The 24,529-nt window shown below is 40.1% G+C and overlaps 1 protein-coding gene across 3 annotated transcripts in view; it reads left to right on the top strand.

Annotated features, from left to right (window-relative positions):
• Positions 1-24,269, top strand: part of EFCAB14 (EF-hand calcium binding domain 14) — a 41,335-nt gene extending 17,066 nt beyond the window's left edge. For 2 of the 3 annotated variants that reach the window (XM_070248264.1, XM_005607075.4), the window contains 7 exons: positions 5,014-5,112; positions 8,972-9,082; positions 11,512-11,610; positions 14,340-14,426; positions 16,615-16,726; positions 17,772-17,897; positions 20,789-24,269. In XM_070248264.1, the coding sequence (XP_070104365.1) occupies positions 5,014-5,112; positions 8,972-9,082; positions 11,512-11,610; positions 14,340-14,426; positions 16,615-16,726; positions 17,772-17,897; positions 20,789-20,964 (810 nt within the window). In that variant the 3' untranslated portion in view covers positions 20,965-24,269. The remainder of the gene's footprint in view (positions 1-5,013; positions 5,113-8,971; positions 9,083-11,511; positions 11,611-14,339; positions 14,427-16,614; positions 16,727-17,771; positions 17,898-20,788) is intronic. The other variant, XM_005607076.4, reaches the window with a different exon arrangement.
• The last annotated feature ends 260 nt before the right edge of the window (positions 24,270-24,529 follow it).

Raw genomic sequence — 24,529 nt, forward strand, 5'->3', positions numbered from 1 at the left:
CAGTGTGTAACTTTTAAAGATAAGTTCTGTAATGCTTGAATCCAATCTGACATTCTACAATGTGTCTATCGTAGACCAGAGCAGTCCCAGAGATAGTAATGGGGGAGTGCCCCTTGTCTCTCCGTTGTAGTTACACATGTAGCTTTGCTGTACTTTTCCATAGATTTTGGCATTATTCCATTGCTAAGAGAAGCATGCTAAAAGATGGAATCCAGCTTTGTGGTTTATGGGAATGTAACTGAGTCCTAGTGACGAGTGTGTGGTCCATGTCTTATAAGTGACTAAGAAGTGCTGAGCAATGTTTGGTAATTAGGGAGTTAATGGTCAGCTCTTCAGGGTGTACTCTTTCAGTGAGGCAGCTGTTACCCTAGGTGTGGAGTGTTGGGGATGGGGAGAAGTGAAGCAGACCTCACCTTACCCTGTATGCATTGGCTCTCAACTGCTCCTCTGATTTGGGGTGAAATGGTATCTGCCAACCAACTACACTGGCCATTTGTGAAACCATTACTAGTCTTGAGATACTTCTGATTAGTATCCGGCTCTGCCGTAGCCTCAGGATATTGCAGTGCCTGGGAGAATAGTTTCTACCCAGATCGTTCCACCTAGAACAGTTTGTTCCTTTAAGGATCTGGCCAGTTATCAGTGAAAGGAATTTATTCCCTCAGATGGCCAAGAGGTAACCACACAATTGATAGGGCATTTGGAATAACCATATTCTTGCCCATCAAGTTGGTCTAGAGCCAACTATGTACATACTTGAGGCCACTGAGTAAAACATACCTGGGGCAGGAACCCCTTCCTAGCACTTTATCATTGAGCATGTTAACGTAGTCTTAGGAAACCCAGTAGAGGGCATGGAAGAAAAGGCCAGACAAGGAAATCTGTCAGCCCTTTTTAAAGTTTTGTGATATGTTTTACTTATGTGTATGTTCCTCTCCCATCTTTTTCTTTAAAATTTCATGAGTGATATGTGAATGTATTCTTATATAAGATTTAAATAATAAAATACACATAGAGCTTTATGAAAATTCCCCCTTTACCCTCTATATCTCTGTATGTGCCACCATCTCTCACACATATACATACACATACATACACATTCCATGTCCCCGTAGGTATCCTCTGTCAGTAGTCTGGGCTGCATTCTTTTGCTCACCTTTCTCTGCATTTACAAAATCATAGTAGCTTTTAATATGAATTAGCTAATGGGTTAGTGTGTGTAAGTGTAACTAAATGGAGTCGTTCTGTATATATTATTCTACCGCTTGTTTTGTTCACTGAATATTTCTACATCCTTAGTGGTAAACGTTTAGATTGTTGCTAGTGTTTTGTTGTCACAGATAAGGATGCAATGAATAGTCTTGTGCATATGTCTTTGTGTACACGAGCAAGTAATCTTTAGGATAAATTTCTAGAAATGAAATTGCTGAATTAAAATATATAAATATTTCAAATTTTGACAGATACTCCTAGATAACCTTCTAACAAGTCTTCTCCAATTTACATTCCCACGATCTATGTATGAGAATGCCTATTTCCTTATGTCCTTTACAAACCTTGATAGGCATATCTTTTTAAAGTTAAAAAGAGGTTAAAACCTTGATGTAATCGCTACTCTTAAGAGGCTTATAGTTTGCTGAGAGTATCTCTCTGTGGGCAGAGGTTTCTCACCCATTTTGTTTTTAAGTGGGTAGAGTTGGAATGTTGAAGATGAGTCTGAATATTTTGGAGCACTTATGGAGAACTGCATGTTTAAGTGCTTATTAAATTTCACTGTTAAAGAGCTAACACCTATTTGATATTTTGTTTATACCAGGTACTGTGCTAAGAGCTTTAGTTATATATCTCATTTAATCCTCATAGCCTGTTTTAGTCATCTGTTGCTGTGTTACATTTTTCCCAAAACTTAATCACTTAAAACAGCAAACATTTATTATCTGATAGTTTCTGTGCGTTAGAAATTTGGGAGCAGCTTAATTGAGCAGTTCTGGCCAGGATCTCTCTAAAGTTGCCTACGATATAGGCCAAGGCTGCGTAATCTGACGGCTAGACTGAGACTGGAGGATCCTCACTCACATGGCTGTCGGCAGGAGGTCTCAGTTTCTCCCAATGTATGCTTTTCCATGGGGCTGCTTGAATGTTCTCACAACATGGCAGATGGCTTTCCTGGAGCAGTGATCCCAGAGAGAGACAAAGAGGAAGCCATAGTGTTTTTTTATGACCTGGTTTCCAAAGTTGCCCATTGTCACTTCCATTCTGTTCTGTGGACTAAAAAAAAGTCACTAAATGCAGGCCACACTCAAGAGAAAGGGAATGAGGTTCTACCTCTTGAAGGGAGGACTATCAAAGAATCTGTAGGCATATTTTAAAGATTTTATTTTTTTTCCTTTTTCTCCCCAAAGCCCCCCGGTACATAGTTGTATATTCTTCGTTGTGAGTCCTTCTAGTTCTGGCATGTGGGACACTGCCTCAGCGTGGTTTGATGAGCAGTGCCATGTCCGCACCCAGGATTTGAACCAACGAAACACTGGGCCGCCTGCAGCCGAGCACACGAACTTAACCACTCGGCCACGGGGCCAGCCCTTGTAGGCATACTTTAAAATCATCACACATTCCTACGAGATGGCTGTTGTTAAACAGTTGTTATTATTCTATCCATTTTACTGGTGAGAAAAATGAGTTCACTACTTATCTAGCCTTATCACCTACTTCCTGGCCTCTACCCTCTGCTCTGCTTGGATTGGCCTTCGCAATGTCCATCCCAGACACAGAGTGTTCATTCTCGGCCATTCATTCATTCAGTAAATATTTATTGAATGCCTGTCTTTGTGGCAGGCATATTATGGAAAATAAAACAGATATAGTCCTTGATGACATGGAACATACAGTCTAGTGGAAGAGAGAAACCTTATTAATCACACAAATAAACAAATCATTGTCACTTTGAGAAATACCTTGAAGAAAAACTATTCCTGGGCCTGTTCATGCTGTTGCTCCCTACCTGTTCCCCCATGCCACACTCACCCTTCTAACCTAGAAAGAATACCTGCTTTATTTTTATATCTAGAACTCTGTCTTCTCCATCGGAGTCTAATTTGAGTCCTGCTCCGGTGAAGCCTGTCCCTTTCAGCCTGCACTAATATTCTTTTCTGGGAGCTTTATTCAGTATCACATTTAGTACTCAATTGTTTCTCTACAGTTACCCACCTACCTCTACCCTCTCCCTCCCCATCCTCGCCCCTCTGCCTCTCCGTTCTCACTCACATTATATGCTCTTGCCACCAGGCCTTCTTTCTGTTCTTCAGATATGCCAAGCTCTTCCCTGCGCTGGGGCCTTTGCCCTAGCAATTCCCTCTGCCCTGAAATGTACTTTCATTCAATCATTGTTTGATTATTTCCTTCCTATTATTAAGATCTCAGTTTAAATTTCATCTCGTTATAGAGGCCTTCTCTGACCATCCAATCTAAAGTAGCTACCCAGTCACTTATCAAATCACCTTATTTTCGTTTTCTTCTAACATAGCACACTGTCTGATATTTTTCTTATATAAAATTGTCGGTCTCCTTGCAATAAAATGTAACCATCACAAGATCACTGACATCTGTGTTGTTCGCCACTGGTATAAAATAGGGCTCAGTAAACATTTGTTGCTGGAATGGAATGAATGAATGAATGAATGAATGAAAAATGGTCTTCATCCCTCCTAAAAGGAAAGAAGGAGAAGAGAACCTGAGTCCCTGAGTTCCTGGCCTCCTCACTGGACTCCCTTTTTCAGAACACACTGCGGCTGCTCTAGGAGCTCAATTTAAATTCTTTGTGTAGTACTGATTACTACCCGATACTTTACTTCCTTTTTTTTCTGTCACCTTCTGCTAGGGTGTAAGCTCCATGAGAGTAAAACCTCATGGTTTTGTTTGCCACTGTCTCCTCAATCCCTGCACAGTGCCTGGCGCAGGGAAGAAGCCAAGCGTTTGCTGAAGGAAAGAGCAGGGATCGAATTGACTTTGTCTTATATCTGTCTGGTGCCTACAGCAGTGTTCAACATGTAACAACTGCCCAGAAACTTCAGTGGTTACTCTGTGAGGTCACCTTGAATACAATTGCTGTTGGCAGATTTGTGTCCTCATCCTAGAATTTGGGACAGGAAAGCAGTTTGGAACTAAGACTCTTTTAGGCATGTTTTGAACCAAACTGCAAGGTTGTTAGAATATGATCTGCAGCCTGAAAGTGCGTATTATAAAGGTTCCCTCAGTCCCCGTTCAGGAGAGAAGTCCAGCTATTTAGAATTCTACCCCTAAATAGCAGAAGAGAAGACACATTTTATTTTGATTCAATTCCTATTTTAATACAGTCAGTGCATCAGTCAGCAAGTCAGTGGGTATTTATTGAGCCCCTTCAGGGTACAAAGTAGTGCTTTGGTTGAGCTATAGAGTTTGAAATATTAATCACATTGTTAAACCAAAACTAAATCTCCAAGTAGTTGAAAGTGCTGCTCAGGTTGTCAGGGTGCAGTTCCTGTAGACTGTATTTTGTGGTGATGGGCTTTTACTTTCTAATATATGTTCCCACTTGGGCAGGAACAAAAGTTCAGTAAATAACTGAGGGGTTATTTTTTACTAAAATGAAATCTTTCAGGGGTCCTTGATCATTAGTTTTCTTCCTGTCAATTGTTGAAGGATTGTGTTGTAATCACTGCATCTTTTGGGTAATTTAAGATTTTTGGATCTTGTAACTGCCAGGAGTAAAATAAAGAATAATCCTTGCCTTTCCCTCTTTGGCACTAGTGTTTAAATCGGGCAGGGAAAGAAAGGGTATTATTGCTGCCTCCCAGATCTCAAGTCTATCCAAGGTACTGTAGTTCCTCTGCTGCTGTGAGCTAACGGGTATAATGTCTGGATCACAGAAACACGTAAAAGCCAAGGGTGCTTTGACATCATCAACTGTAGAGTTTGTGAAGGAAGCATTCACTCTACAAATTCTATTTTCATTCTTTGTTACTCTTTTCCTTTCAGATTTCTCTGTTGACTTCTGCAGTAAATCACCTCAAAGCCAATGTTAAGTCAGCTGCAGACTTAATTAGCCTGCCTGCCACTGTGGAGGGACTTCAGAAGGTAAGTGATATGTGTGGGCGGTGAGATTAACCTACTGTGGTAATTCTAGATTCTTACAAGTTTTCTTTGACAGCCTGGCATTTGAAATCAACTGTTCCACTAGGGTAGTACTAGAGCATATCACTGTGTTCTGGAGAGTTCATCTGTTTTGTTCTGGTTAGTTGGGCCTTTCATTTGTAACAGGTGACTTTAGCTGTGGTTTGAGATGGACTCAGACCTTTTTATTTGGCTCTGCAAGTTCCAGGATTGCTCTGCTGGGACTCTGTCTTAACATATACGGGTTTGCTTTTCATCACTCGCTTTTTCAGTTCATCATCCACAGTATCTTCATGAAAACAGACCAGTTGTACATGAGAGTTGCTCTAAATTGCTTTTCTTTTCCATGATTGAGAAAGAGGTTTTTTAAGAAAAAATTAAAAGGATAATTTGAGGAAATGCAAAAATTAAAAATTCAGGATATAAGTATTGGCAAGGATGTGGAGCAAAGGAAACCTTCAAACACTCCTACTGGAGTATAAATTGGTAAAAAGCATTTTAGAAAACAATATATATTATTTTATGAAGGTAAAAGTGCACATCCTCTAAGCAAGTCACTCCTACGTTACATACCCTACAATCTAGGGCCTAGGCAAACAATAATTTGGAATTTCTGTTTGTTTGATCCCTAGAATTCAGGCCTAGAGCAAGAGGCAGTGACCAACCAGATGAATAATACGTAGAGCCGGGTGGGGTGAGTGGATAAGGTAGGAAGGAGAAGGTGCCTAATTGGAGCATAAGCAACACCAGCCCCTACAGCAGGAAATGGAAGAAGGGATTCTGGAGCAAGGGAACCCCAAACAATGGGTATCAAATCTAGGATCTTTGACTTTTAAAAGATAGTGTGTGTTAAGTTTGATTTGACTATATGCCAGGCTCTCTAAACATATAAATTGTTTCCACAAGGGAGTGAGAAATTCCTAAGGCACAATCAGAAACAAAACTTGCTATTTTTATAGCCACACCTAGCTGTGTGTTCTCAGTCTCCATAGTTTGCTATTTGTCCAATATGGTCATCTGCTTACAGCTTAAAAAAAAAAGTAGGGACAACTTTGATGAGGCCAAATTCTCCTTGCCATTGTTCCCAAGGGCCTAGTGGGAAAAGGTAGGCCTGTGTAGCCTTTAATACAGAAACAATCCTGGTGGTCTTGCATTAGAAAAGGAAATGGGTTTATTCTTGCATTCTTTCATTCAGTAAACATTTGTGGAGGTTCCTCCACTATGTGCCAGGCACGTTGCAGTTGGTGAGAGTACTAGTTTCAGGATTTGCTCTAAAGTTCACATGGCTCTGTCAGCTGCTTCCTTAAAAAAAATCTTAAACAAGAGCTTACTATCTTCTTGCATCCCAGTTGGCTCATACATCCAGCTAGTGAGGCTTCTCTAACAGTAGGTGTCTTTGAATGCCTGTAGCTTCTGTAACAACAGAGCTGGCATAGATAACATCCCAGCTTAGAGCCTTCTACCCAGTGTGTTGTCTCTTTGCAAATCTGTGCATTTATAGTGTCAGGCACTACTTTTATTACAAGTGGCTCAGTTTTGAAGTGGTAAGTCATCTCAAATACTACCTAACTTCAATGTTGTTTGTTGTTAGTGCCGTTGAGTTGATTGTAACTCCTAGCAGCCCTGTGTACAGCAGAGCTGAACCCTGCCTGGTATTTTTGCACCATCCTCTCATCTTCTGGCACTATATCAGACAATGCTCTGCTGCTATTTGTAGGACTTTCTTGGCCAATTTTTTCTTAAATGGGTGGCCAGGTCCTTCTTCCTAATCTGGAAACTCCACTGAAACCTGTCCACCATCAATGACCCTACTAGTATTTGAAATACCAGTGGCACTGCTTTCACTGTCACGGCAACACCCAGCCACTACAGTATGACAACTGACAGATGGGTAGTATGGTTCCCTGACCTGGAAACGAACCCAAGCCACGCAGTGAGAGCACTGAATCTTAACCACTAGATCACCAGGTCTGGCTAACTTCAATGTATCTCATGTAATTTTTTTTAAATGTTGAAAATGTCATCTCTTATTCTCTTGGAATCTTGACTATCAGTAGAATAAAAAGGACATTGGTTAAAAATACTGAGTGACACTATAAAATTGTCAGTATATCTTAATAAAAGGCCAACACCCACCAAATAGTAACACTCTTTAGAATATTCCCTTAGGACAGGTCTTTGTTTTTGAGGAAGATCAGCCCTGGGCTAAGTACTGCCAATCTTCCTCTTTTTGCTGAGGAAGACTGGCCCTGAGCTAACATCCATGTCCATCTTCCTCTACTTTATGCGTGGATTGCCTACCACAGCATGGCTTTTGCTAAGTTATGCCATGTCCACACCTGGGATCCAAACCAGTGAACCCTGGGCCACCAAGAAGCAGAACGTACGAACTTAACTGCTCCGCCACCAGGCCGGCCCCAAAGGACAGGCCTTTTTTAAGAGATGGTCTCTGAATCATATTCCCAAGTCCCCAGTCCGCTTGAGCTCCTTGGGCCTAATAAAAGCAAAGTAAGCTATCACCCATGTTTAACTCTGCTCAGTAGTTACTGATGGAATTCTAAAGTAGAAGAACAAAAAATGCTGCCAGGTGGAATTTTTCCTTTTTCTCTGCAATGCTAGATTTCCCAGAGCCAAAAATGGTTCCACCCATTTTCACTCAAAAGTCATCATTTGCTCCTGGCATAGTGGCAGTCTTCATCGTTAGCTCTGGCCATCTGCCTGCCTACAGCAGGGGTAGTAGAGGCAGTCTGGGAGAACCTTATCTGTGGGTCTCAAATTTATAAATTAGTATCTTTGTTTTTTTTAAGGAAAGATTTGGTTTTCCTCTAGGGAAAGTCTTTTAAATTGGGAAAATGGCTTGTGATTTATTGACTGATTGATAGGTAAACTGTGTGTGTGAGTGTATATATGTATATACACATATATGTAGTTTCCTGTTAATTGTGTCAGTATAAGCTATATGAAATTCATAGTTTGAAGATAGTTGAAATAATTAGGAACACTGACCTCCATTAGATCAATGTTTAATGTAAAGTAAAATCATGGTGCAATACCACTACACTCCTGCTGCAACGGCTAAAACTGAGAAGACTGAGAGTACTAGTATTGATGAGAGTATGGAGTAACTGGACCCTCATATGCTGCTAATGGTAATTTAAAGTAGTATAACCATTTTAGAACATGGTTTGGCAGTTTTTTTCTTAAAGTTAAGCATATATCTACCACATGATGAGTCATTCACCTCATAGGTATTATGATGATGAGAAAGCTTATAATGAAGAGAAATGAAAGCATATGCCCACATAAAGACTTGTACATGAATGTTTATAACAGCTTTATTTGTGATAATCAAATACTGAAAACAACCTGAATGTCCATCAGCAGGTGAATAAACAAACTGTGATTTATCCGTATAAAAGAATGCTACTCAGCTACATGCCAAGTAGGTACGGCATGGATAAATCTCCAAACAATTAGGCTGAGTGAAAGAAGCCATACCAAAAAGAAAAGTACCTGCTCACTCACCAGTTCTATTTATATAAAATTCTAGAAAATGTAAATTGATACATAGTGACAGAAAGCAGATCAGTGCTTGCCTGGGGACAGGGAGGGAAAAATTACAAAGGGGCATGAGGAAACTTAGGGGTGATGGATGTTTATTATCTTGATTGTGGTAATGATTTCACAGGTGTATACATGTCAAAACTTATAAAGTCACGCATTTGAATATGTGCAGCTTGTTGTATATCACTTATATCTTAATAAAGCTATTAAGAATTTTTAAAAAGAAGGAACACTCACCTTACTACATGTTTCCGTTCAGAGTGTAGCTTCCATTGGAAATACTCTAAACAGTGTGCACCTTGCTGTGGAGGCAATACAGAAAACCATGGATGAGCACAAGACAACCATGGAGTTGCTGCAGAGTGATATGGTGAGGAAATGTACAAGTGCTACTAGAGTCCACGTTCTCCTGCCCACCGTTTTCGCTGTAACAGTACTGATGCCAACTTTCCAATTATCCACACAGACCCAACTATGCCCCTTTTTAAAAGACATAATAAGCAAAAGTTTATTGATTTTTCTACAGTCTGTAAATTAAGCAGCTAAGGTGGATAGAATTAAAAGCTGAGTCCTTTGCAAACATGCTGGAAGAGATGCGGCATTGGGACACAGTTCCTGAGGGTGGAATGGGTAGGAAGAAAAATGGAAAAGAAGGAAAGGAAAGTAGAGAAGTGTCTCAGTTATTTATTGCTAAAGAACAAATCATCCCAAAACTTAGTGGCTTAAAACAACACATGATTTCTCACTATAATTTCTTGTCTGTGGGCCAGGAATTTGGGCAGGGCCCTTAGGCTGTAGAATGATGAGAGGCCAGATGAAGAGGAGGTCTAGAGGAGGAAAGGCCATCTTGGATATTCTGGTTCTACCGAGCTCCCAATTGAATGCAGCCAGATGTGTGACCTCAGCCTACACCATGTGGAACACAAGCACGCCCACACCCCCCTGAGCCAGGTCAACCCACAGAATCATGAGAAATAATAAATTGTCGTTTTAAGCCACAAAGTTTGGGGATGATTTGTTATGTAGCAACAGATAACTGAGACAGGAGCCAACCCCTGTAGTGCCCAGGAATTGTTTTCAAGTGTTTCTCAATGCTGTGCAGATGTAAGCTGTCTGCAGTCAATCAGAGGCCTTAATTAATCACCTAATGAGTACTCAGCTCCATGAAGGTTTTATGAAGAGTAAAAATGGATGGCACAGCCCTCGCTGTCTTGCTGGGGAGATGAGTTACATGTACGTGAAATCAGGACTCTTCAAGGCACATGGAAGTTCCCTAGCTTCTCCACTAATTTCTAGATCATGCTCTTTTTAAGCTTTGGAGTTTCAAGTTTAAACTGGGTAAATTGTACCAGAGATACCTGGGCTATGTTAGAGCTCTGGAAGGGAGGGGTTTTTATTTTCTTCAAAACCAGTACTGCTCACTCTTATTTAGTGGGGCTCACCCAGAGGAAAAAGCATTGATCTAGGTGTCCAGACACCCTGGATTGTAGTTCCAACTCTGCTGTTGAGTAACTATGTGATCCATAAGAATAAAGACCTCTCTAACTCAGCAATTCTTTTATTATTATTTTTTTAATATCTGGAGCATTTGCTCAAGTAATTAAATATTTTCTAAAATACATTATTTCCTAAATCAAAAATTAAACTTTATAAATTTAAGCTTAAAAAACCATGGGTTTTTTCCCCTCTACTCCTCCTTTTCTCTTTATTGTTGCCTTTTGTTTCTTATAAAGGCAGGATTGGTGAATGTCTAGGATTTCAGATTTCAAGGAAAACAATTTCTTTTCACCAATTGCGTTCTTTTTTTTTTTTTTTAAGATTTTTTTTTTTTTCCTTTTTCTCCCAAAGCCCCCTGGTATATAATTGTCTTTTTTAGTTGTAGGTCCTTCTAGTTGTGACATGTGGGAAGCCACCTCAGCGTGGCCTGATGAGTGGTGCCATGTCCGCGCCCTGAATCTGAACCAGTGAAACCCTGGGCTGCTGCAGCGGAGCACACAAACTTAACCACTCGGCCACAGGGCCAGCCCCAATTGCATTCTAATTAAATCTACCACTTTTAGACTTCCATGGCTACCAGTGTTAATCCTCCTACTGGCACAATTTATACCAAATAAGTTGTAGTTATGGGCTCTGAAAGATTAAGCCATACAAAATTTTTTTCACTAAAGGGAAAAAGTGTATAGAAACATGTTATTCTTCAGTCTCATTAAAGAGAGACTTGAGCAGTGAGGAGGGAATGGGAAGGGAAGGATGACTCTCAAACATAAATCATGGCACGTGCTGTTAAAACTGAAAAGCTAATAATATGCATGAGTGGTGGTTGTGCTCAGTGCCCAAAGCCAGTGATTACATGACTGGCTACTCCTTGAATGTTCAAACCTCTTTAGTCTTGGGGACATGATGACACTAGCCAGGTTTAGACTGAGTTGGTTCCTGGGAAGTTATAGTGACTCTACAGTTTCTGTGGGAGTCCAGGTAATGGGGGAGAGGAGGACTGGTTTCTGGGGAGTTCATTCCATTCGGAGGCTGAGAAACAGACCAGGAAGATCCCAGTTTCCCAAGGTCATCTAGGTATGCTGTCCAGCCCATGCTTCATGCTGGGCATCCCCAGAGGTATCTGGTGCCCTCAGGGCCTAGCACAGAACTGGTCACACTGTAGGTTCCCAGGAAATCATTGTTGATAAATCTGTGGATGCTCCCTGGAAGAGGCTGCAGTGTTCTGAGACCGTCCCAGATGGTTAAGTAGAACTAGTAATTACTTATTGCCTATACTAACTTCCATTCCTGTTAACAAATCAGCAGTTCTTGAAGGAGACCAGTGGAAGCAACCAGATCATTCCATCACCTTCAGCTACATCAGAACTTGACAATAAAACTCACAGCGAAAATTTGAAACAGGTACTTTTTGTCTCTGGCTTAACTCCCTGTGACCACAGTGGACTCTGGAGGCCACTTGAGTAGTTTGGGCTTAGTGTTGTGGTGCCTTGGCAGGCTTCTCTACATATATTTGCCTGCCTAAGAACTGAGCAGAAAGGGATATGTGTTACTATCTTAGGAAACAAGATGCTGTCCTCTCTCTTCTTTGGCACTCTGCTTTTTTTCCCTGCATGTTGATCAGTGGAGTAAATTCCTTCTCACCTCTTGAAAGACATAGAACAACCAGATTATCCTGAAACTCTTTATGAAAAATAGCAATCTGAGCAAGTTAAAGGTGTCTGGATAGCAGATTAATTCAGAGTGATGGCTAGTTTGAGCCATAGTAAATTCTAAGAATATTAGAAAGCATACCCTTGAAAATCAGGATTTTCTAAAGACTAAAGACAAGAGGGAGGAAAAGGATATTGAATTCAAAGTCACATTAAAGAGAATAAAGGAAATCTTCACTAAGAATTCCTGTCCTGAGTTTAATGTCCTTTAAAACCTATAGTCATCATTCCTTTTTAAGTAGCAATCAATACTAGAGGATGTCAATAAAAAGAATTGAATCTTGTACTAAATAATGCACTACTTGTTATGGTTTTGCCACACAAGCCAATTCAGTAATTGGTATTGCTCCTAAGGTAGTTTTGTTCTGACAAATTAGGTTGATGAGCATTTCAGTTAATAACCCAGCCAGCTCTCCCGCCAGCAGGTGAGGTAAGCATTGGGAAATCAATTCCCACGCTCTCAGCTTTCTGGGACCAGAGAGTGAATCATGTAGGTAGTCCTCTTCCCTCTTTCCCCCTCCTGTCTAGCTGAGGTCAAACAATTCCAGAGGGAGTAAACTGGGAGCAATTTAGAGTGGAGGGACAAAGCAGAGACAGACAATCAATGGTCTAAACTAGGAAAAAGACTTCACTTCAGGAACTTGACATAATTATGGTTGTTCAGTGCTGCTGGCCTGCTTGTCTAGTATACATCTTTAGCTGGATTCCACAACTTGATTTATTTCTGCTCCAGCATAGCCTGTACCTTAACAACTCTTTAGAGGAGGGAAACAGTGCCCTAGTAGGATACCAGAGACAGAGTGATCTTAAACTCGAGGGGATGAATGAGACAGTCAGTAATCTTTCCCAGAGAATCAACTTGATAGAAAGAGATCTGGTTGCTATGGGCAAGGTAGAAAAGCAAGTGAACCTGTCCTCTCACTTTCACTAGAAAGCATGGTGAGCCTTTTCCCATCTTCTGTGACATGTTCTGTGTTACAGTGTGTTCTGTGTGTATCTAGGTGACATGCCACAACCTTTTCAGACGCAGTCTTCTGGCATATTTGAGAGGCTGCACATTTGTGTCATACTTAATCCTTGTCTCCTTTAATCCCTACACTAGCTCTGTGATGTGAATGGCACAGGCGGTGTTAGTCCTGATTTGAAAGGGAGATGTAGAGAGATTCATTTGCTTGCCAAGACCTCACCACAAGTTGTTGGCAGAGATGACAAGCCTCATATTATGTTACCAGTGCCCCATCTGGTAGGGAAGCTCTGGCGTGTATTTCCAAGTGAGATCTTGATCTTTTCTTTTTTAAGTTGTTATGGGTGGGAGCAATGATAGTGACAATAACTAAAGAATCTTTTGTTATTTCTTGAAGCCTGAACTTGGCTTTCAGATTTATCCTGATTCATCTGCATATTAGGGGGATCCTATTGCATATAATGTCAGGAAAGCCATTTAAAACTGATCAGATCAGACCAGCTCCTGAACTTGAGACTCTCCATTGAGTCCAGCCTCTCATTTTACATGAGGAAACTGAATGACCCAGTAAGTCACTAACACTGGCAGACCATAAAATATACTGGTTTTCATGTTGTTGTGAAAAAAATGTGGCGTTTTCTTATCAACATTCACATATACGTTGTGCTGAAATCCATATGGATTATTTTTTAATAGTTGCAAGCCTTACGCTTAAAGATTTCATACAACAAAGACACAGGCATATATAGAGAAATACAAATACAGGAAAATTGTACTATAAATTCAAGTAACCACCAAAGCTGGAAGCAAGCCCACAAATAAAGTCAGACTCTGGCACATGGAAAGCAGCGTTTGAACTGGCTGTGCCGCAGTGGAGCCTTGGCAAGTTGCCTCGACTTGGCTTTGAGGATGGAGTAAGAAGACCTGTTCCTCCTCCTGCTATGCAGGGTGTGTAATTTACTACAAAGCTGTGAAGATTAAAGGAGCCTTATTGTAAAAAGCCCTTTTGAACTCAGCTGAACTAAGTAGAGGCTAGGAATTTGGGATGATTTGATGAGTAGGAGGCCTTGAAGGTTTTAAGGCTTATTGTGAAAACTTGCCACCCCCAAACTCCCTGTACTGTCCTGCCCCTCCTCACTTATTCTCCAGAAGAGGAAATTGTTAATAGTACCATCTGTCCTACTCTTTCTTTCCAACAGCATCATACCCAGCATGTTTCTTGGTAAAAGTTCTCTCGCCTTTTATACTTCAAGTTCTAAAGTTTGTGACTGAAACCACTGGAAGCGCTAGTTTCAGCTTTGTGTCTCAGTGGCCTCCCTCCCTCCCGCCTACTGATATTTCTGTTGAAAGTGTTCTGAGACCCTTTAAATAAGTTTGACCAGTTTATTTCAAAAGTGCGAGATGTTCAAGTTTTAATATTTGCCTTTAATCTTCTCTTGTTCTTTTTTCTCTTTAAGATGGGTGATGGAGCTGCCACTCTCAAAAGAGAGTCTTTGCATCAAGTAACCAATGGAACTGAAACAGTAAAAACCCAAAGCATAAAGGTAAATAACAGGAGACTCACTCTGAAGTAAAAATAGATGCGTCAGCATCTTTGTGCTTTTAAGCTATTGCGTCTTTCTCAAAAGGAGCACTTTGGTCTCATTTGCTGAAGCTTCAAAACAAAGTAATTACTAAATTAGTATATTAGTGAAAACTTTATCAGGCACCTCCCCTGTGCCAAGCACTTTGCTGGGAGCTTGGGTGACCACAGTGAGCAGGATAGACATGTGACCCCTGTTCTGGTGGAGCTCAAAGTTCATCAGTCAGAAAACCATTAACACATAATTGAACACATAATGACAAGTATGATAAGTGCTACAGGGAAAAGTGTAGGGCTCAATGAGGGCATTAACAAAGATCAGGAATGCTTCCCTAAGGAAGTGACTTTTAATCTAAGTAAGTTATCTGTACTAATGATGAGGAACGGAAGCATAGATGATCTAAAAATGGTGTCTAACCTAAAAGTGATTTATTTTTAAGATTGCAGTCTCTTGGGTGATGGCGGGGGGATAACAGGATTGTAGTCTCAGTACATACATTGTCCCCTTATGCCTCAGCCAGTTCCCATCACCTTGTACTTTCCTATTTTTTTGTTCTTCCCAGATATATTGTCAAGATAAGACAAGCAATCTGTGATATACTTTGATATCCCAGGAAAGAGAGTTCATTTGCAACTTCTCTGTGATCAGAGTGTTGTTTAATATTATAAGACCTGGGCTAAGATAAAGGAAAAGCCAGGAAGACTGTGACTGAGTGGCTAAAACATCATCTCAGATGCACATTGCATTTGAGAAGTTCAAGGATATGAGGTTCAGAGGAAATGAACTTGGAAATGAACCATAGTAGAGGCAGTTTTCAATGTAATGTTTTCCATCTATATTTGTTCTTCCCTAACAATTTTATATTGTCTAGATAAAAATCATATATATTAAGATTTAATGCTTTATAAGCTAGGCTTTTGTTGAGTTTTCTAACTGCTTCTGCAAAGAAGAGTTTTTTTGAAAAAAAAGCTCACCTAGAGAATGACAAAAAAAATTTAAGATCCAGGTATAAATGTTGAGCCCAAAAAAAGTAACAGGTGGTTACTATTGGGAAGTACTAGTGATTTCAGGAACAAGTCAGATTTTGACAGTAAATATCAAAATAAAATACAGCTAGTACACAGAAAGCCTGAATTTCTTGGCTTTACCTTCAGACTCTGTGTTTTTAACTGTCATCCCAATGTATTAGTCCCTTTATCCTACCTCATTGAAGCATCCTAACCAGATGTAATTTCTCCTTACCATACATTCTTGAAGCATTTAGTACCTAGTTTTAGTTACATATGTTTGTATTTTACCTTCCTAAATAAACCAAAAGCAATCTACTATGCAGTAACTGTTAGGGTAGAAATAAAGATAGGAGAGCAATAAGTAAATATACGTTAAATAAAAGAAATGTGTAATGAGTTATGTTCTACTTAAACATAGGATCAGGTCTTTCACCCTAGCCTAAGTAGTTAGAAACTGGCCTCATAGAAACCAGACTTCTTTCATTTTATAATTAAATGTATTTTTATATGCCACTCTACATCATCCCAGGAGTGAGGCAGGATATAGGGAAAAAACTTTTTAAGAAGACTTATGTAAGTAAGACTTTGAATTAGAACTATTCCAGCTCCTTCATGTTCCTACCACCAGTTGCGTCATCCCCATGGAGGCAGAGAAGGAGGATCAGGGAACACTTCTGGTTTGATTGGGTTTTTTTTAAGATGATAAGAGCGTAAAACTTTACCTAAACTAGTCCCAGGTGAAGTAAGATATTCAGGAACATTAGTTAGTGTGAAATAGTTCCTAGAAAACAACATCCTACTCCTTTAGGAAATGGGCGTCGCATAGGCACTTGAGCATGGGTACATTTTCTTTACTGCTGACACATGCATGCCTTCCCCATCAGCCAAATGTTCACGGTGAATCAGATCATCTGAAGCATAATGTTCCCTTAATGGTCAAGCCTCAAATCCAGCTAGGCCCTCATCAGCACTGATACCAAAGATCTCTCTAGTATTTGTTGGGTCATGCCTTCATTGCATTTATAGGGAACCTACTGGGGGCCAAGCACCACGTGCTAAATAGGCTCTGGAAATATAATGAAGAATCAAATGAGGTCTGACTTCCACCTTAAACCTTCTGTGATCTTTGTTTTGAGCAGAAAGAAGATAGTTCAGATTCTCAGGTATCCAAGCTAAGAGAGAAACTACAGCTGATCAGTGCTTTCACAAACAAACCTGAGAGCAACAGGCCTCCAGAGACCGCCAATGAAGGTGAGATATTCAGGGCTGGCTTCTGAATATTTCACGCAGGCTTGGGCAGCTTGCCTCCCACACTGGGAGTGGGGAAAGGTGTTCCAGCAGGACTGATCGAACTGAGTGATGCCTGAGCGCACTGAGATGAAGCTGATACACTTTGCTTTCATTTAGAAAAAGCCCATTTTGTACATGATTTGTACTCCAGTCTATTAAGGGAAGAATGGGTAATGTTTGGCTGGAAATAGACTTCTCCATGCTGTCTGCATCCAATTATAGGCAAAAATGTTACTCTCATATTGTATATTAAACCAGCCCTAAATGTTGTTTATGGGCATCTTTTCATTTCTGTAAGTGCATAAAATTTACTTAAAAATAAATATTAGTTCTTGTGAAAAACCATTAACAAATAATCATGGTATTATTGGGTTGGAAGGGCCCTTGGCTTTAGATAGGGACACCTAACCAATATTAGCAGATGCATCAACCTCCACTGGTTTAAGCTCTGTGAAGACGTAACCAAGGCATAACCACGGCACTGGACTGCATTGGCTTTGACCCCTGCCCCCTACAAGTATTTTTCATTTGGGGAAAACAATACAACCTTTCTTATTCTTTTTTGGGTGGGAGACAGACTACAACAGGAGGCCTTATAGTACATAATCGTGTGGTAGCACTCTTTCAGCACCAGCTGGTCAAAGAGCACTTACCCCCACATCAGGCTTATAGCATGGCTCCTAGGATGTCAGATATCCAATGCTGTCCTCACTTGCGACTTAAACTCTTACCACCTAAACAGGTAAAATGCTAACTTATACATAAGATCTTCCAGTGGGACCACAGCTTCAAACCTTAATGTTATCTACTACTGATTGATCTTCCCTTACCCGCAAAACATATCTCAATCCAAGCCTTTAACCTCACATTAGTCACTCTGTTACTTAATTCTCAGCTGTTTCTCTTAAATTAAGTATGTATACAATTGCCCTAAAAGGTGACCTTCAATACTGGTTTAGTTTGGTGTCAGATTTGATAATACTAAAATTGTATGTGTTTGTTACAGAGCAAGTACAGAGTTTCACATCAAAGCCATCAGCATTGCCAAAATTTCCACGATCTTTTGGAGACCAGGTTGAGAAAGCTGTCCAGCTAAGACCTGTCTCCCTGCCAGGAATTTCAAGCATCAAAGGTAAAGTTTTATACCATGAGGTAATTGGGGAAATGTTCAGAGTTACAACTTTTTAATATTTTTTAACTTTTAAGAAAAAGAGTTGTATCTAACATTTATTGAGCTCTTCCTATGGGCCAGATACTTGATATGCATTTTATCATGTAATCCTGAGAACATCAATATTCATGTATTATACCCATTTTACTGAGAGGGAAACTGCCTAAGTCCACACAGCACATAATTGGTTGAGGTAAAATTCATACCAAGGCAGTATGACACCAAAGTTTGCACTCTTAACCAATGTACTGTGTTATCTCTCTATTAATGTTTTTTAGAGTCTTTGTTCATTCACTGTGTGCCTAATTAGACCCAGTGCTAAGCAATGAGAAAACCGTATAAGATCCAATCTCACTTTCCTCGTGGATGTCACAGTCTAGTGGAGAAGGCACACTAGTGGAGATTAGCAACATAAAGTAAAAAGTTGATTGTATTTGTCAGGGGCCTCCAAAAATGAGAGGTCCTTTGGCTGAAAATCAGCAAGATAAACATTGGTAGGAAAGATATGATTCACAGAAAAATGTTTGCCTCGCTTCCAACAATGTGTCTTCTCGCCCTCCTTGTGATGTTTAGAGACTCTTGATATTGCCTGGAAAGTCACCCCATTCCTGGCCACCTACCTCTGCCTGACTCTCTACCTCAGCTTAGGTATCATTCCACCAGGAAACATTTCCTTACCTCCTGGGTCTGGATTAGATTCCTCCTGAGTCTGTACTCTTACAGTATTTCGTGTTTGCCCTTGTTTAGCATGTGTCACTCTCTTCTAATTTCCTGGGGAGATAGAAAATTTAACTTCACTCCCAGCCTCTAGCAAGTGCCCGGTACATGTGAATATTTGTTAAGTGAATGAGTTATCTGCAGGCTGTAGAAGATTTAAATTTATATTGCCATTTAAATGCATTTACTGTTTTTCCCTATCCTCAATTGTTTCTTTCTATTTTCTGGAGGAAGCGACAGAGTATTGGGTTGTGTTTATTGGCAACACAGTTGCCTCCTCTGACTCTCCATTGTCACATCAAGAATTGATGAGAAAGAATGGAAGACAGACTGTGAGAGAAGATTAAGAAATAGCCATGTTAACATTTGTAGTTCAGTCCCCAACATGGGCCTTATACACTTTTGAATGATTACACTTTGAAATTACCTGAAACAGCAATCAGATTTTTATTCAAATACTGCTGCCAAGTGCATTTAGCACATTTTATAAATTCATGCCCCATATACACACAAAAAACATTTTCCAGCTAGCCACTTGGTGGCAGCCTTTGGGAACAAGCCTCCCACCTGCTTTTCTGGCTCTCAGAGAACTCTTGAGACTTATTGGCTGCTTTGGCCAGGGCTGTCTTAGGAGTAAAAGTAGGGCGCTATTCAGAGGCTTGTCTACAAAACTTCTGGCTGGACTGTACCTTGTACTCTATGCCCTCTTACCTTCAGCCATTTCCATTCTTCCTAAGTAGCAAACAGCAGGAGGCCTTTGAATCTAGGTGTGGAGTTGAATAAATGAAGAAAGGAAAGGAATTTAGGAAGATTTTTAAAGAAACATGTCTCATTGACCATATTCTGGTATTAGAGACTAAATCTACTAAGTCGTTCTGTGGGGACACAATTAAGTCCTTTTTAAATGTTATGTAAATAATTAGCTCTCCTAAGTATTTATTATGGGGCCCTTGAGAAAATACCAGGAGAGACTGTTGGTAGAAATTCTCCAATCCTATTGGCTTAAATAATATCTTAGAAATAAAAAAGAAGATACAGAACAGCTGGTGGTATTGCTCTCTCTCTTAGCTGAGGAAAAAGATAGCTAGCTAGCCTGGCTGCCTCCCTCTATATTTATATAGCTTTGAAGAGATACAGTCCTCTGGTTCTTTTTTTTTTTTTAAGTTAAGATATAATTCACCTACGATAATAGTCACGCTTTTAAAATGTATAATTCAGTGGTTTTTAGTATATTCACAAGGTTGTGCAACCATTACCACTATCTAATTCCAGAACATTTTTATCATCCCCAAAAGAAACCCTGTATCCATTAAGCAGTCACTCCCTATTTCCCCTTCCCCTATTCCCCGGCAACCACTAATCTCTCAACCACTGTCTCTTTGGATTTGCCTATTCTGGGTGTTTCATATAAATGGAATCATGCAACACGTGGCCTCATGTGTGCTGCTTTCTTTCAGTATGCTTTCATTTAGCATAATGTTTTCAAGATCCACCCTTGTCGTAGCGTGTAGCAGGATTTCATTCCTTTTATAGCTGAATAATATTCTGTTGTATGGATATACTACATTTTGTTTATTTCTTCATCAGTTGATGGATATTTGGCTTGTTTTGGCTGTTTGGCTATTAGGAATAATACAGCTATGAGTCTTCGTGTATAAGTTTTTGTGTGGATATATGTTTTCCTTTTTCTTGAGTATATACTTAGGAATGGAATTGCTGGGTCATATGATAGCTCTGTTTAACTGACAATATGCCGTAGTCAGTTTTATAGGCTCAGCTCCTATCAAGCGGTTCTTTAGGCCTCTACAATCCTTTTCACCCCTTCAACATAAGAATACAGTCTGGAAAATTTAAAAGGTAGGCCCTGGGCAAACAGAAAGCCAGTCCATTAATTTCTCTTGTGATTCTCTGTCACTGCTTCTGTTTTGGAAGGATAGTGCCATACGTTATTCCTCTCATTCTTAAAGGATTAAGAATTAGTCTTTCTTATTTAGTGAGATCCTAAACTTTACCTTTTGGAAACAAAGTTTACAAAAGTAGCTTTTTAAAATTCAGTTGAGACTAGTTTTTTAACTGTTAACTAAATTTAGCTATATGTATAGACATATATATTTTTTGTAATTCCTTCTTAACAGATCTCCAGGATTTATTCCACAAGAATGACCAGGACGTGGATGGGAAGCTGACCTACCAAGAAATCTCTAACTCCTTAAGTTCTGCTGTGCCAGAACCAGAGAGCTTGAGAGCATATGATTCCGATGGAGATGGAAGATACTCATTCCTGGAGCTAAGAGTAGCTTTAGGTGTCTAGCTTCATCAGGCATATTTTAGAAATTGATATATACCCTGGACTACCTAATATCTACTCACCTAACGAAAACAACCCTTTTACTTACCCATCAGTTCTCCAGACTACTATAGCAGACACATTGCCACCTTTTAACTTGTTTGAAAAAGCTATATAAAAGTTATTTTTTTAAAAAAGAAGACCATTTTATGTAGAATATGATATTCAGAAATCTCTAATTTCCTGACACCAAGAAGATCTTAATTTTAAAATTGCCAGAAAAAAAGTCAAGCCCTCTTTTTTTCTCTTTTCCTTTTTTTGAGGGGAGGAGACCTTATCTTTTAAAACTGGAAAATGTGTATATAGAGAGAATAAGCCACCTTTTATATTTCACATAAATTTGCCTTAAATTAGCTGCACTTTATACAGAGTCAGAAAATGTGTTTCCTTTAAAAGTTAGACCTTTTCTGTTTGTAAATATTTAAAATGAAAGAAACAATTGTGCATAATTGTGGGAAATAGAATGGTTTGAAACAGGATGTGAACAAATGACTTGTTATTAAAAATCACTAATCTGAGGTGGTAGCAGCTGAAACTCTGTCCACTCCTCCCTAAGGCATCTCCTTTAGGTGCTGCCAGGGGGTTTGGCCTGGTGGCTGGGGGAATAGATTTAGAGAGTGGGCCCAGTGGGGACAGTGTCCTCTCCAGGCTCAGGAAAGTAAAATTCTGGCTCTTTGTCCCTTCTCCTTAGCTAATCCCAACCTGTGAACCAGAGAAGTCTTGTCGGGGATTTTTTTCTCGTTTTTAATCCTATTTTGGGGTTTATGAGCATACAAAGTTATCTAGCAGGGAGCTATATTTCCCCCCTGAGTGAGCTACGTTATCTTCCCCGCCCACCCACTCAAGTCTATCTTAAAGCTGTAGCTGATTTCCACCTCTGATACTGTCTTCATTCTGAATGACAGAGCTGAAGACCCTCGGTCACTGTTAGCCTGGCTACCTAGGAGCTTTAGAGGAGAGCTATGCCTCTAACTTTGACCCAGGAAACTCCTTGAGACTTTACCTGGAGGCTAACCAAGAATCTAATGTATCCCTCTTTTGGCTAAGGCCAGAAAGGTTGGGAAATGAAACACAGGAAACCATATTAGGTTTCCTTACAATTACTAGCCCAGGAGTAGCTAGAGGCTTTCTGTCCAGAGGATGCCAGACGATAGCGGGCAGGCTTGGAGCCGGGGGCTTCATGTGATGGTAGGAAGTTTTTTCAAATCTCATATAAGCAAGTGCAATACTTCTTCCTTTAAACACTTCTGTAGGCCTGGTACTAAAGGTCCCTGGACTGGAAGGAATTATACCTCCATGTCACCTATGTGTGTGCTGTGTTGCTGTTAGAAGCAGTGTTGGGGCATCACAAAAGGAAAAAACTTTGCAAGACTTAACTGTGCTGGAGGCCAAGTCAGGGAGAAACCAGAGAAGCTTTCATGGCACAGACTTCTTTAGTAGAGCTCATTTACATTTTAACTTTTCCCAAGTTGTCCTGTTAGCCACAAATGCAGTTGAGCACCCTTAAATATTTAAGGGCTGGTGTTTTTCTTTATATCATGTTCAGCTTGGTGTTGGCTAAGCTTTTAGAAGCTTTTTTTCCTAGAAGTATTAAAATTTAATTAAAGCAAGATGAAGTCTTTTCCCATGAATGTGTCTGCTTACCTCATTATGGCTTATGCTTCTCTTTCTTTTAAAAAGAAAATTTCCCAGCCCACCTGAGCTTTCTCTTTCTTGGAAAGGTTAACATATAGTGTAAAATTAACCTGGCACTTTAGGTAACTTGAAGATAACTCTTACTCTTCTGGCTGCCTTCCATGCCCCTCCTTTTTTTAATATATATGCCCTTACAGATTTTGTAACAACCAAATAAAATTCTAGCAATAAATTGAATTATACTGCTATATTTGTATATACTGTACCATAAATAGTATGTCTGTACCTGGAAGGTATTTTTTTGAGAACTGATTTATATGAAATATACTTGAGGGTAATGTAGCTTGTCCTTTTTACTTTCAAATTCTTATTCATAGGCAGATACTTTGAGAACACCTTAACTCTTTGTTGTATGTACTTTTCTTTTGCTTCAGACATCTACACATGGAGAAGGCAGTTTTGTTCTTTGTTATCTGTTCTTCCCACCTCGAGCTTGTCTGGCTAGCCTCATCCCTGAGCCAGCTGTATTAGCACCATCCTTTCCCCTTCCCAAATTTGGCAGAGGTGTTCATGCTACACTCTTAGACTGGTGAATACCTTGTCATACTGCCTAAGAAAGTATCCCATGTCCCAGGCAGAGCAAGGGCATCTTGAACTCCTTGGTTCTAAGTTGAGCAGACTCGTTGGCTTAAGAAAAGAACTCCGTAAGCCTATTATCCAGTGTTAATTTGGGATCTTTATTTGTATGTGGCTTGACTTACCCAACCTGTGACTTGAGCTGTAGTCAAGCCTCACCTGCCACATCTCAGCTCTAAGAGGGAGGTTGAGTCGTGGCGGTGAGTTTGATTTTGGTTTTCATTTCAGATACTTTTACTTTTTCACTTTGGCAGCTCCTGCTGCTGCTTTCCTAAGTTATCCCAATCACTGCTTCTGGGTCCTTTTTTCTTTTGCCTTGTACTGTTATACTGTTTACTTAAAGAGCCTCTTCATAAATCAGAGAAGCAAAAAGGAGAAGAACCAAAAGAAGAGAGAACCTGGTTTAGGGATGACTAGTGTCATCTTAAGGGCAGAGAAGGGCCTGGCACTTAGGAATATGTCTGATACAGCAACACCGAAGAGTGGACGCCCTTCATCTGCTACCGGTTACCGTCTCTTCCATTGGCGCTTCCTCACTTTACGTGGCTGGACTTAACCCAGTCAGCCCCCCTCATTGGTCTTGCTGGTCACAGTTGAAGATTTTGACTGTGATGGGCTCACACTCCTAATGACCTGCTGTTGAGTTGTTTTTAGTGACAGCTTTTGTTTGCTACACACCTCATTGGCTTGCTTGCCAACACCAGCTAGATGTGGTTTCTCCTCTCATATCCAAACCAGAACACATTTGGGTATTCCTGAGATTTTACAGAGCGTGTATTGTTTGTTATACGAACCTAAGCTACCTTGTTGTTTTCTCATATTAAGAAATGTAAATCTACTTTGCTTTAGTGGAGCTATTTTGGTAATGTATAAGCAATTTTGGTTCTATTTAGGGAGTGAATTCAAGGTTTCCATGACTTGATTTGAGCTTTGCTTAGTTCATATCAGTAATACAGACATTTTAATTTATCTAAATAAAACATTTTCTTTTTCTCCCACTGTGTCTGTGACTAAGAGCTCCCCGCCCCCACCATTACTAAGGAAAAAAAACTTATCTGCTTTGATCCATATTTTTATGGATTCCTTCCTCCTTTTGAAAGCAGGGACTAACAGGTGGTGGGCACAAAGCAATGTTGAAGAATGTGCCTGAAGAACCACGGGCTTTGGCCTGAAGAAGTGAAGCCCGTTTCTCTGGCATCTGCAGGGTGGGAGGGGGCAGGCTGAGGGAAGAGTGAGCCCCTGCCCCTTATCAGTCAAG

The sequence above is a fragment of the Equus caballus genome, chromosome 2, assembly GCF_041296265.1.
Source record: "Equus caballus isolate H_3958 breed thoroughbred chromosome 2, TB-T2T, whole genome shotgun sequence".
Classification (NCBI taxonomy): domain Eukaryota; kingdom Metazoa; phylum Chordata; class Mammalia; order Perissodactyla; family Equidae; genus Equus; species Equus caballus.